Source organism: Strix uralensis, chromosome 6 (genome assembly GCF_047716275.1).
Source record: "Strix uralensis isolate ZFMK-TIS-50842 chromosome 6, bStrUra1, whole genome shotgun sequence".
Taxonomy (NCBI): Eukaryota; Metazoa; Chordata; class Aves; order Strigiformes; family Strigidae; genus Strix; species Strix uralensis.
Window position 1 is genome coordinate 13,204,638 of NC_133977.1, and position 13,740 is coordinate 13,218,377.

General features: G+C 38.5%; 1 protein-coding gene across 3 annotated transcripts in view; it reads right to left on the reverse strand.

Annotated features, from left to right (window-relative positions):
- Positions 1-1,828: 1,828 nt before the first annotated feature.
- Positions 1,829-13,740, reverse strand: part of HECW2 (HECT, C2 and WW domain containing E3 ubiquitin protein ligase 2) — a 173,458-nt gene continuing 161,546 nt past the window's right edge. For all 3 annotated transcript variants that reach the window (XM_074872747.1, XM_074872748.1, XM_074872749.1), the window contains one exon: positions 1,829-10,840. In XM_074872747.1, coding sequence (XP_074728848.1) covers positions 10,729-10,840 — 112 coding nt within the window. In that variant the 3' untranslated portion in view covers positions 1,829-10,728. The remainder of the gene's footprint in view (positions 10,841-13,740) is intronic.

A 13,740-nucleotide genomic window follows, 5' to 3' on the forward strand; every position in this document is an offset into this window, starting at 1 on the left:
GAGGCAAAAGAGTAACTCCACCAAGCTGTTGAGCCTCTTTGTGGCATAGCCATTCCACAGGGCAGTACATCCTTAAGTAGTGCAACAACACTGCAAATCAAAGCCTTACCTGAGCATCTTCAGTGTCCTGCAGTCCAAAAGTCATGGGGAAAGATCCATGTCTTCTGCAAGTTGTCTCTACTACTGCAGCCTTCAAGAAGCAAGTGCAAATCTGCCTGCAAAGTGCGTGATCGTTGTGCAAAGTACCCACAGCTGTTTGTTTGGCAGAAAAGCATGGAGTTGGCACACCAGAACACCACGCAGAGTAGTAGGCTAGCTGAAAAATGTGCTGATTCAGTGCATCTCAGATCATAGCATAAAGCTGCCTGTCTTAGGGGGGATACTCCTGTACTTACTGACACTAAATGTCGTTTCTCTCACTCTGGGGGGATAACATAAGCACCACCCCCCCCAGCAAACCACCACCCTGTAGAGATTACCCATGCCCCAGACATCTATGAAAGCAGCGTTAGATGAAGCAACTTCTCTAATACCAAATGCCAACCTAAAACATGAAATACTCAAAGCACAGAATGACATTTTGCCACAGCCCCCTCAGAGTCAGTATGCCACCTCCTGCCATATCTGCAGTAGTCAGTTCTGGACATGACCTAATCATTGAATACAAATATCCCCCTCATCCAAAAAGAAATATCATGTTTTTATTTAATACAGGTAGGTCACTTAAAAAAAAATCTTTTTTTTACCCATGCCAAAATCTCTGCAGGAATCCCACCACCTTCACACATGGGAAATAAGTAACAAAGGCAATCCTCAATGCAATGGGCAGTCACTGCTTACCACAATTGCCTCAGTGTCACCCAGCACAAGCTTCATACAAATCGCAGTCTTTATACTGAGAGAAAAATGAGCAATTGCTCAATACATAGCATCAGTTATCAGTGATCTGGATGAAAATGTCTTATGAGTCTAACATCAAGAACAGCAAGAGAGAACAGAGTCTGAAAGGACTTGTCTCAAAGCCTCTTCTCTTCTTACAGCAGCTCCCCTTCAATGATTTAGGTTAGCTTGCATTGCATTTCTGGTAGCAGCAAGATAACTCAAAATTACTTTCTAGAAGAAGTTTTAACACATCACTTCAATATTAGATTCTACAGAGAGTTTATGTAACACACAGAAGTGACAACTTGCCATTTAACCCTTCTAGAGCAAAGGTCTCCTTGGACTGTGTCTTGGTGGGGAGAACACCTTGCCTAAGTGCTGAATAAAGACCATTATCTCTTACTGGAACTAGCATTATCTGTTACAAAAGTAGAAGGAAATCTTTGGCAGGGACCACTGACTCTCATTAAAGACAGAAAAATGTATTTTTCCCTGAAGATACTTCCCTGTGACAATACAGTGCTTTTCTGTGTTACAGCCACTGTTGTAAAGTATGTCGCTGCCCGTTCTGATACCCCATCCAAAAGCAGAGACTCTTACGCAAAGCCTGGGCCTCTCCAACATGTTGATTGTAGTATCTAGTGCTTTGTTCATTTAATCTATCATCGTTTTTGTTTCATACGTAGTTCTTGTTCAAATTATGTTGCATATGGCTGCAGAATTCTTACTTTCTCCACTTCCAGAATCATGATTTGTAACATGCCAGACTCCATAGGCCACCAGAAGTCACTTAGAAAAGGTGATATAAGAAGGAGTATCTTGTGGTTTTTTCTAAAGGTTTTAAAATACTGCAAAGGACATAGAATGATCTAGAGATGAGAGGAACTCATTTAAAATATGATTTTATGATATAATAAGAGGCACAATAAAAGAGTGGATTTCCAAAGTGGATTTTGTAAGAAGATTTATTTTAATTAAGTGATTTCATGATGAAACATGGTCTTAAACAAAATAGAGATCAGTATGAAAATAAAATTATACACAGAAAAATCTTTTCCCCAAATGTTTTTGAGTAACAGGAAATCCAACACAACAGTCATGTATTCAACTGAGTAGATAATTATGTAAAACTGTGAGCAGTCAAACATTATAGTACATTCCTTGAAGCCAGGCACAACGAAACACATTGTGTGCCCCTGGAACACACTCAACACATTTCGTATCTGCTCTCTCTGCCTCAAAGAAAAAAAAAAGTGAAATGTAATGCCATGTAAATGGAGAAGAGGACATACACCATCTTAATGCTTGAAGCACATATTCCCCATTTAGTGTTTTGTGAAAGACATATACCAAATTCAGATGAAACTTAAATTGCTTGTAGAAAGATAGAAAAACTTGGTATTGTATTTGATATACAGTCTTGTGAACACTTAACTGAAAAGTATGGAAAGGATTAAAAAATACACGTGTTCTACTTAAAGCTTAGAAATAAATATGCACTCTGTATTCTCAGTGCCTGAAATTCTTTAAAAACAAAGAACTTGGTATAAAATTATATCAAGTAACTGTCAAAAATGAGGGAGATGCACCTATATACCTGTTAGATTCTGGATGCCTGCATCCCCACTACAAAAACTTGTAAAACTCTATGCGCTTTCAAACATGCTGAATAACCCAAACTGTAGCCTATCAAGGGCAAGAATATCGACTTGGGAGTACCAGTATTCTACACCATATCCCTCATACCTTCTTCTTCTCTAAAGTTTTCCCCTTCCATACTGTGCCAGCCCTTACAAGTACAAATGTTCAGTCACTTATACAAAAAGCAGCCTTGCTGATCAGGATTCATGGATGCCCTCAAGGCTATGTCGTTCCAAGGAAAAAGTACAAAGAAAAAGCATCCTGCTATGATTTATGTACTTAATATTATTGTAATTCTTCTTCCTCCCTGCAATGCTGATAATAAACAGCAGTCTCCTGAGTGTTGCTGACTCATTGCAGAAAAATGTCCTGCTATATGGAACGATTGAACCATTATGGTCCAACATACTAGTTGTCTTCTCATTTAGGACTTAAAAGTTTATATAAGACTCTTATCACCTCAGTTACCCTGTTGAAGAAGAAAACTTGGAAGGAATTCTTCTTTTATACTGACTTAACCAACAGTCTTGGTCTTCAGGTAAAGAACTGGGTCAGCTTTTAGGTAGAGAACCAGATCCTGAAATCTTCCTACCGTCTTACACAGTATTTTTTCTGATAATGTCTTTACAGTGTGAATGGAGTCAAGACTTGCATCAGCTTGGCCAAAGCTAACTAGATCATTGAGAATATTTTAATTACCTTAAATAAGGTTTAGAAACGTTGTATCAATCCCTCTCTTTGTGAAAATTCATGGTTCTTACACAGACATAACACAAACCACAACCATCTAAAAAAAAAATAATCATTTTCTCACATCTTAAATGTTAGGGATTTCGCCCATCACATTTAAAATGAAAGTCACCTTTGGTAGTGATGATTTAACTTATCAGATGCTATTTCTCTTGCCAAATGCAGCTAGTAATAAACACAATAATTATTTGTACAAACAGTAAGAGTAAACAGAACTTCCAGACACCACCGTTATTCTATTTAGAAGCCTTCATTTTCCTGAGAGTAGTCCAAATAAAAAAACCCCAAACTACACAAAACCAATAAAACAAGAAAAAACAACACAGAAGTAAGTTTTCTGATTATGTACTTCAGATTTTCAAAACCTAATAATTAGGTAAAATATGGCTTGCAGTTGCAGTAACACCACTGTATTTCAGGATGAATAGTAATTTTTCCTGGGTACATTATCACAGCCTAATTTTCAAGCAAAAAGTATCCCCTTTTGTATACCCCGTAGTCAGCACAGCTCACTGTCCTGCTCCCTCTTTGCAAGGTGTAGTCCTTTTTCTGTCCCTACTCTTTCAGTCTTGTCTTCAGTCTAGCACTGTGCCATGGCTGCATTTTGTATGCTCGATGTGCTGTGTGGAACTGCCATATCTTATCATTACAGCACCTACAATTACATTCCTTCCTTAGCATTATTTATGAGGCTTCAGAGATTTATTTGCTTATTCATACACTAATCTATTTTAAAATTACTCAGCTCCAATGTCTGACTGCAGTCAGCATGGCAATCAAATATGATGTCTCAGCAAAATGTTCTTTTATTGACCTGATTTATACTGCTAGATGAGTATTTCTACCTATAAAAACTGTAATTCTCATTTCAAATGAGAGATGCTGAATAGCCCACGGAGTATGTCAGGAGCTGCTTGCATTGCAATTAGCAAGCAATGCAGATAGGAATGAGCTTTTGGAAGAAACCAGTTCAAGGACTGCATGACAAAGCCTCATCTGTGGAAGGTACAGTCCTCACTAAGGTAATAAATCACGTGCTGTCGTGATTTCTGGATCAGCACTCACCTGCCTCACTGTAAGAGCTACTCACCCTTTTCAGCCAACAGCCTGTAGCAGCCTATGGGGGCTCAGAAATTCTGGCAATAGAAAACATTGCAAGAAAAATCCTCTACTTCATTATTAATTTTGCAAAACCAAAATCAAAGGACATTTTGCCCTTGGATACCTAATCAACTGTTTTCCAAAAAACTTTCATGACTTTTTCTTAAACTGCTCACAATCTAGATGTCAGAGTAACAGGGATCCTATCATCTCTCAGGACTGAAGGGAGTTGCTTTTGTTACAAAGGAGATTGGTTTAATTCTTGATGAAAAAATAAACAAATCCAAAATCTTCCTCTGATACTATAGCTACAGTCAGTGTAGGTGGTCAGCAACTGTCTCTGGGTGATTGTAGGATTATGTGCAATTAAAAGGGAGAGGACAGCCAGCCTTTGGAAGGCAGCCCAGAACAAGGGAGACCAAAGTCCTGTGAAGTTTTGTAGGTCTATACATCTGAAAGCTGATTACATTGATGTCAGCACAAAATTATGTTAAATTAGTGGAACAACATACCTCCTGAGTGCTTAGCAAAAGCCCTCTAAGTAAAACAGTTTTCTTCTAGTAGGGGCTGAGTGAGTAATTTCTGAAAGTTCTAAAAAAGAAACAATTGAAAAACAAAATACAATTTTTATCATTCAGAAGTCTTTTAAAGGGAAGAAGGACTGAAAGAAGCATAGCTCAGCTCCCTTTCACATTCACCATAACTTCAAGAGATCTGCCAGAATACATCTGTAGTTAAATTATTATTATTATTATTCTGCAATGTAATCTGACTGCATTGGGTACATAAAGGAAATAGTTCAAAATTCCAATTAATGATTTAGAAGGGGGCTAATCAATAAGTGTAGTAATTATTTCACACAGTCCTCAGGAGGTATTTTAATTGTATTTTGAATACATGCAGATAGTACGATGGATTGTAACCATTCCAGAGGAGTCCTTCACTGTCGTCCTTTTACCTACAGTCAGAAGGAGCCTTTCTAAGCAGTGACCAGAAGGTCAGTATGTCATCATTGATACTCAGTAGAACTCTCAAATTAACCATGAGTTAACCTTAAAATACCTAAGGCATAACATGGCGCTGAGCAAAGCTTATGAAGTAGAGCCCTAAATGAAGTTTCAACCTGAACAATACCTTCCTTTACAATAAAATTACTTTTAGAAAATACTAGAAATGTTTCAGTAAAGCTTTCCATAGAATGAACATTCTAAACAGTAGTAGTCTAGTGGTGAAACTAGTCAGTCTGAAACTGAACAGAAGCTTGTGATGTATTTGAAAGAGATGCAAAACATAAACCAACACACACTGTAAAAACTGTATGTTTATATGGTCAGCTTTATAATTTTGCATACTGCTAACAAAAACGGGTTGTAAAAAGGCTTTTAGCCTTACTGGCTTTACAATAAAGTCCTTCTTTTCCCCTACTATTTACCTAATGCATATTTATTTTTCCGCAAACAAGCAATTTCAAATTCAACATCCTAACCCCTTTTTTATTGTAAAATATTTAGGTGAAAAGTTAAGACTAGTCCAACAGCAGCCACTATGGTTGTAAAGGATTTTTCACTTGCAGTGGGTGAGCTAGTCAACCCATAACATTTCTGCAGTTCCTTTTTGTACAGCATAATTGAGCCAAAATGCAAACAGTGTAAGAAGCCAGGTTTGTGTAATTATTCTTAAGTTTTGCTTGGAGTTCAATTTGCTTGCCCAGGGAGGAAAGGATGAGAAGGAGAAACAGCAGTGATGGTTGAGTATTCATACTATAAGGTTAACGTTAAAGCTAAGTCTGTAACCTTATAACTGGAGACCAAACTTTTAATTCCCATTAGTGCTAACAGGAATAAATTACCCCTCCACATAAAAACAAGGGCAAGAAAAATGTAACAATCAGTATAATTTAATACAAACAAGTTTCATTCGCTGAAAAGAACTAACTTGCTTTATGCTATGGGAAATGAACTTATATTGGCTATTCAAACACAGCTGCCGCTGATTCCCCTTTTGTGACGAGGAATTCCCTCAGTCCAGAGACAGTGGGCTTGCAAGTATCTCCATAAACCTCTGCAGCTACCACTGCAGAAATTCAGTAAACATCTGCAGTTAATACTGCTGAGATTACATTCAGCAATCAGATGATATCATTACAAATGCTTCATAAGGAATCTTTTTTTTTAAAAAAAAACTTTTTAAAGGATTAAAAATACATAAGAAACCACAACCCTCTTTTCTTTGCTACGATTTTAAACTGAGCAAACTACCAGTCCAGTTCTCTGCCTGTTTAACTCATGCCAGAAACTTCGTCTGATGTCCTGCCAGCATGCTGCTGCCTAGATTTTCAGTTTCCCCAAAGATTACATATATTTACCATACCCTGTATGACCCAAGGTTAACTGCTTCAACGTGGAGTGTACGTGGTGCCCAGCAGGCCTGCGTATGCAGATGGATTTCACCCTAGATGCTCTCTAAGCCATATTAACACCTTTTTATGGTAGGTTCACTACAAGGATAATGAGAATTATGTTTAAAAGCAAAAAAGGCAGTTATCTGATGAATACTAAGGAAAGAGAGCAAGTGGGGGGTGAGGGAAAAGGTTTGCTTCTGGTCAGCAGGATTGGATTTTATTTTGGATCAAAAGGAGGCTTTCCCGTGTTGCCCTGCAAGGTGCTGCTGATGGTGTGACAGAGGTAGCAGGTGGGCGAAAATGCTGCTGCCGGCTTGCAGATTTTGAATGAGTAACTGCTTGCTACAGGAGGTGCCACATTGTGTAATGTCATTGATAACAAGCTTTTCTGCTGTATTTAGGAGTGTGATGGTTAAACCGACTGCTAGCAGCACCAGGTGAGCAAAGCATGGCTGGGATGCTGGGACATGGGAAGAGGTGGCCCTGGGGCACCAGGGACAGAGGCCACTCGCAGGTGCCGGGTGGGCTGTGGGACCTGCTAGTTGCTTTTTGGCTAGCAATGCATGGCTCTGCCTCCCAGCAGAGCAGGAAACATGGGCGCCTCACTTCAACTCTTGTGGGGACCTCCTCAGCCAGACTCTGTCTGATGGAGATGCTGCAGGCTGAATTCATGTGAGCTGTCATCACACTGTAGCTGAAAGGAATCTTTTTGTCTACTTCAAGTTGACTGGCATTTTTTTTCCTCCCTGAATGCAAAGCTCCTTAGCACCATCTGGAAGAGCTCTGAGGAGATACAGGGCTTTCAGAAAGGCTTCTCAGTCTTTCTCTGTCCAGGCCCTTGTGCCTGCCACAGCACATCATAAGCAAAAGCACCATGGTCACCTTTTGCAGTCATCTGCAGGACATGAAAGTTGGCTTTCACTTACGACACGTTTAACGGGAATGGCTTCCCACACCAAAGGGAGAATATTCCAAGCAGTAGCCAGGAGTCGTGATTATTTGAGAAAGCTCAGGCTTCCTTTCTTATGCTCCCTCCCTGGTAGCCTCTTCAGAGCAGCAGCATTGCCTATACGATCACAAAGAGCCAGCCATGTGCTTGAGGCACCGCCGGCAGCCATATCTGTGCAGCTAACTCATCACTTTCAAATAGCATTTTTCTAGATTCCCCCAGGTGATGTTGGCAGCAAAGGAGGAAGCAGCAGCTTCTCAATCTCTCTTGGTCTTAACGCTACAAGGATACTGGATTTTTTTTATTTATCTTTTTTTTAACTGACAGCTGCCTCACTGGTGACCCTGTCACATCTTTACAGAATACTGAATCATCATGACTAATTTCAACTATTTTTACATGCATAAATACAGAACAAATCTCTGCAGTAGATATATTTAAATAAAAATTGAGAAGATGCATTTATTGTTTTAGTTTTGTACAAAAGCATAACTTAAAAGGCAGACTAGTATAAACTTACTTTGTGCCAAATATTTAAACTTTTCATTCCAAAGAGTTTCTGGTTCAAAACTTGTAGACACAGTTTCCACCTGGGAAATCTCCTTTTTAGACCACAGAATAACACAGTATTGTAAAATCAAAATTCTGCAGTCCTTCAACCGATCAGAAGTTGCCTTCTGCTTCGAGTGCTGGAGTTTTAGCTACTCAGTGAATGGATCACATGAAACATGAGCCATGCTGGAGTGACCTGATGAAAAGTCAGTTTGCCTACTGCTCAATCGTGTTCTGAAAAAAGATGTGCATTAGCACCTGTGACATGCAATCTTAGCAAAGACTGATAAATATATGTGTAAAAATAGGGTGACATGTTTGGATTTTTCTTTGCTACCTCATACTAGCCAGAAGTAGTGTAAGAAAACCTATGTTACTTAAGTGAGTCCCAGATGTCATGCAGAAGCTCAGTCGTTCCTGAAGTAAAAGAATGCTTTCACTGTGATTTTGGAAGTGGGGTTTCCTTTGCACAGATAACATTTTCTCAGTAAGCCTGAAGGGTTTTCTCAGTCTTTGCTGCTGGCACCACCACAGCTGCACCTGCCTTCTGACTTGCCAGGTGGAGCGGCAGTCTTTACTGATGACATCTCCACAGGCGTTCAGCTCCGTTGGAAAAAACTCCCACAAGAACAAGCAGGATACCTCCCTGAGATGCCCTTTCAAGACTCTCCAAAGTAAGAACGTTACCTCAGAAGCCACTTTTCCCACAGAACAGGGCTTGCTGTGCTTCAGCGCTATCAAGAGACCTAGCGCAAAGATAGATTCATGTTCTTGTCATCCAGTATCCAAGTGCAAATTCCTGGAATTTTAAAATGTGGTGGATGCACTGCATGGCAGCAGCTGTACAAGAAACGGTGCGCTGCACAAGTGTTCCACAAGACCATCTGGAGGAAAGTACCAAAAATAGATGCGAGCAAGCCTCGTGTATTTCAGCAAAATTAAGCATAAAGAAATTGGTGTCCATGCAGCGTTTGATATGCCATAAAACCTTTTTCAAATAACATTTGATAAGAAAACTATTTATCTGTGAAAATGCAAGCTTAGACACTATGAACAGTTTATATCTTGTAGGTGTTCACTGATATGGGACTGTGGCATTATGACCAGTGGTTCATCTTAAAGTAGGTTACTCAGGGGTTTCCAAATGAGCTAGTTTTTATGATGCTGTACAAATAAAAAGTTGTGGGGAGAATATGAAATATCTGTATTAAACTCCACTGCATTAAGTTATCCAATGCATGAAAAATGACCCAGATGCATTTAAAATAAATGCATATTACAATATCACATATAGTATTATAAAATTATTACTTATGTGCACAGTCCTGATATCTATAGACATGGCACTGTGAAAAAAGCCTGGTTCCTAAGCATTTTTATAGATACTTGACAGTGATGCAGTTTGCTATCAGTCAGATCATAATGTCCCTTCAACTTTGGTACATTCAGTGCAAAATATTTTTGGGAGTTTTTTACTCTTATAAAAATAAAAGGCATTTTTTTCCCTTGAGAGTGCTTAAAGAATAAACACTAGCAGAATGTCAGTTCAAGCATGGAAAGTGACAAAAACAGAAATAGCGTTTTAGTTTGCTTGTTTCCTGTTTACACTCTAAGAAACATAATATAATGAACCTATAAAAATAAACAGAAGTCACTGTGTTAGGGTTTTTTCCTGATATGCTGTGATAAATTGCTAGTTTCTTCTTAAAATAGTTTCCATGCAGGATAAAGCATAAAATCAGTCTTATTAGGTTATTAAGTTCATTATAACAGCTCATCTTTTGTCATACACACCACTGGCAAACACATTTCCACAAACCTCCTTAATGCAAGCCACTGTTGTTACATCCTTTTCTGCTGACTTTCCTTCCAATTCACTTCTGCCCCAGGAACTTGAGCTCTATGGTGCACACCATGCAGGCACTCGTAGTCTTAGGTAAAGCAAGTACTGGATATGCTATTATAACATATGGCATAAAGTAATGTACCTTCATTAATTAAAAAAAATCAATTGTATGATTTTTTAATAATTTACTGGGTAGGTAAGGGCCTGAATGATTTCACATTTTGATTGAATTTTCTATTCAACAACTTTGATGAAATCCAGTTTTTGGGTACACGTCAGTTTTGCAGTAGCCAGGTTGATCACAACATGGGATCATGTTTCTTGTTTGCTCAGAACATAAACTTAAGAAGTTTGGCCATCCTGAAAAACCATGAATTGCAAGACTTGGTTTTCCCTGCACATCAGGCACACTCTACTTTCGCAGAATTCTCTACAGTCACTACCACAATGCTTTTTAATTGCTTCATAAGCTCTTTCATGGAACCTCATTATTTGAATTGCACTGTGAAATGATTTTCCTCCAGGAAATCCAATACAAATGTTCGTTCATTCCTTGAGAAGACAGATCCACAAAAGTCCAATGAGCTGGGCACTGTGGTTTGTGTATCACTCAAGTCCAAAAGTACTTGTCTCTTCAACTGCTGTCAACAGTTTTTCATATAACATAGAGAATGATGGGTAAGGGGGAAGGTCCAGACGATTGAAACAAGTGTGAGCCCTGAGGGGGGAAAAAAAAAGGAGATGAAGAAGTACATTATGTTAAAAGTTCAAAGAGAACGCACAGACTGGTATGTGCTTGCGTAGAGATGGGCAGATAGTATTCTTTCAGAAGACTTTGTTCTGTCAAATTATGTTTTCCAACTGAACAGGTAGTGATGTCTAATCTACTTTCTTCTAATTAAAATAAGCCAGTAAGAAGCATTTTTGAAGGTCTTTAGAAACACACTGACAGCCCAAAAGGCATGGAATAAATTTTATCCATTAAATATGCATAAGAAAAGAATGATATAGCATGATACAATTCAAATAGTCTGTTCTGAAATCTTGGTTTTAAATGTATCTTCTGAAAGGTAGTATTTTTTTCTGTACTGATGATACTCAAATACTGTGTTTGTAATCATAAACAAGATGTTTCAGTACACTGAATATGCATAAGATATTAGATTTGATGAAATAAAAAAAATACTCTAGATATACAGGAAACAATTCCACAGTAGTAAAGGACAGCCAAATTTAGATGCTCTTCCTTCTACATTTCCTTGGCATATGGATGGCGTTCTTGGGAAGTTACTGCTTGTGCTGATTTACACTATGTACATATCTGTCCCTGCAAGCCAACGACCTTTAGAATAATACTTTTCATAATTACACAAAACTATGCATGTACCTCTAGCATACTACCCTGCTTTCTTAAGAGGACAACCACGTGGTTTATTTCTCAGTTTCCAAAGTCCATCTACCTCAGTTTTTTGACACACTTGGCATTGACTCTCAAAACCTTTTCCAGGGAACGAAAAGGGAGATATTAAAGGTTTCTTCTCTTAGAATAATGGATATCATTGTCTGACCTCACAGCAGGTAAAGTGTAATACTTTCTAAAACACTATAGTGGATAAGTCTGTGCTAGTGAAATAGATAACGTAACTATTGATGTGATGGCTTCTTGAGGAAGAAATGACGCGAAGAGAAGCTGGAGGAGGCACCTTTTCCGCTCTGAAGCTTTGCACCAAAGCCTCACTTTAGACTGATTTTAGAAGATGAAAACCTTTTTGTATTTTGGCAGGTCTCTGTTTACAAATACTTTATTCTTTTGCAATAAAACACATCACAGGGTTATTTAAATACAATCCAGCTGAAAAACAAACTTTTCCTGCAGTGACCTGCCCTTCATCAGTATGATCTGTATCACATGTAAATAATGTCAATGGAAGGACTGAACAAGCTCCCTCCTCGCAGCAAATGCACCTCCTCATTTAACCTAACCACTCCCAGAAATCTGAGTGTCTACAAGAGACCTGTACTGAGGTTTCTCTGAGCCAGAAAGTGCTGCCTTTCATGTGAGCAAATTCATTAACTGCCATCTTAAGTGGCTCTCAGCTCCTAACTACGTGGATGGAACATGAAGTGAAGTGGGTTAATCTCGTTCATTAAAAACAGAAGAGTCCATTACAAACCCCCATTGAAGCTGAAACACTTAGTTACAGCCTTATAGTGTCATAAAAATATCAGGCTGAAGAAATGTATACAGAATACAGAAGGTCACATTATTATTATAAACACAGTCCAAACATCAAATATGCAATCACTTAAAACACTGAATTTTGCACCCTCCCTAAATATAGTACGCTTAGAAGTACACTGCTAGTACATGTTGTGTAGTAGAGAGGGCATTTCCCCACCCTGTATTCCAGGGGCCTGGTAAACTTTCTCCACCCAGCCATCCCTCTAAGGTTCCTGGAGGAAGCTTTCTTTGTACTCGTTTGCCTTTCCAAAAACCTTACAAAGTAATATCTGTCATATAAAGTATTGCATTTCCTGCAGAGTACTTTACAAAAAATAAAAATAAAAATTTCCCTTTTGAAGAAAAAGACTGATTTGGACCCAGCAGCAAATGGGCAACTGGAACTCAGTGATGCCTTAAGTTCAGGGTAGAGTGTGGAAGTGTCTTAGACAATTCACAGTCTAACCACATGCTTCTGTTGCATGGGGCTGACAGCCACTCATTAGAACTATGGATCATGCTGTGTGGGCTGTAAAACCACAAATTATAAAAGATGTAGTATATAATTAGCAAGGGGTTCATTACAAACTGGTTTAATAGTAAGCTGGCATGTTGTTTACATTTATTAAGAGAACTGAGTTTTATCTTAATTTTGAGGGCAATTTTGAAAATGCAATCACCTACTTTGGAAAACCAAGTCATTAAAAAAGACAAAAACTTAAGATCTTTGTCTTCTGAGGGAATGCACACTTTCCTCACCCCAGTAAGCAACTTTGTAAGTCTTTGAGAAGAAAGGATTTTTTTTCCTCTGGACACTATTTTCCCATTCCAACATTTCAAACCATGTGGGCACTAACTGTTCATCTTCCTGGACTCACATTTTATGACAACATGGAAAACCATCTTGGTTCCTGTAGTCTAGATACCCAATTAATCTCCCATTCATCTTGATTACAGTAGTAAAATAGAGTGACTTAGGGTTAAAATCCAGCAGTAGACATAAATATTTGCATGCAAATCACCACATATATGTATAAATAATGTACAGTAATGAACCCAGAACCAATTTCTCAGCATGTAAGTAAATTGAAAGAGTAACAGTCCTTCTGCTGATTTAGTGTAATCTAAAGCACAGTGCAAAAGAAGGAAGTAGAGGTGGCATCAGGGATAGCCATAGTTAAGCTAAACCTGTAATAAACAATCTTTTTGGGGCCTTTCACATGCTACTGATTTATTAGTGTAAAAGACAGTGATACAAGCTAGGCAACCTGACATGCGCTTCACAGAAATCTCACTATTTTGATTCAGCAGAACTGACTACACAGCATTCAGAACAGTGGGAACTAGGTAAACATCTAGTGAATACTTTTGTGTTTATATTCACAGTTGCTTAGACT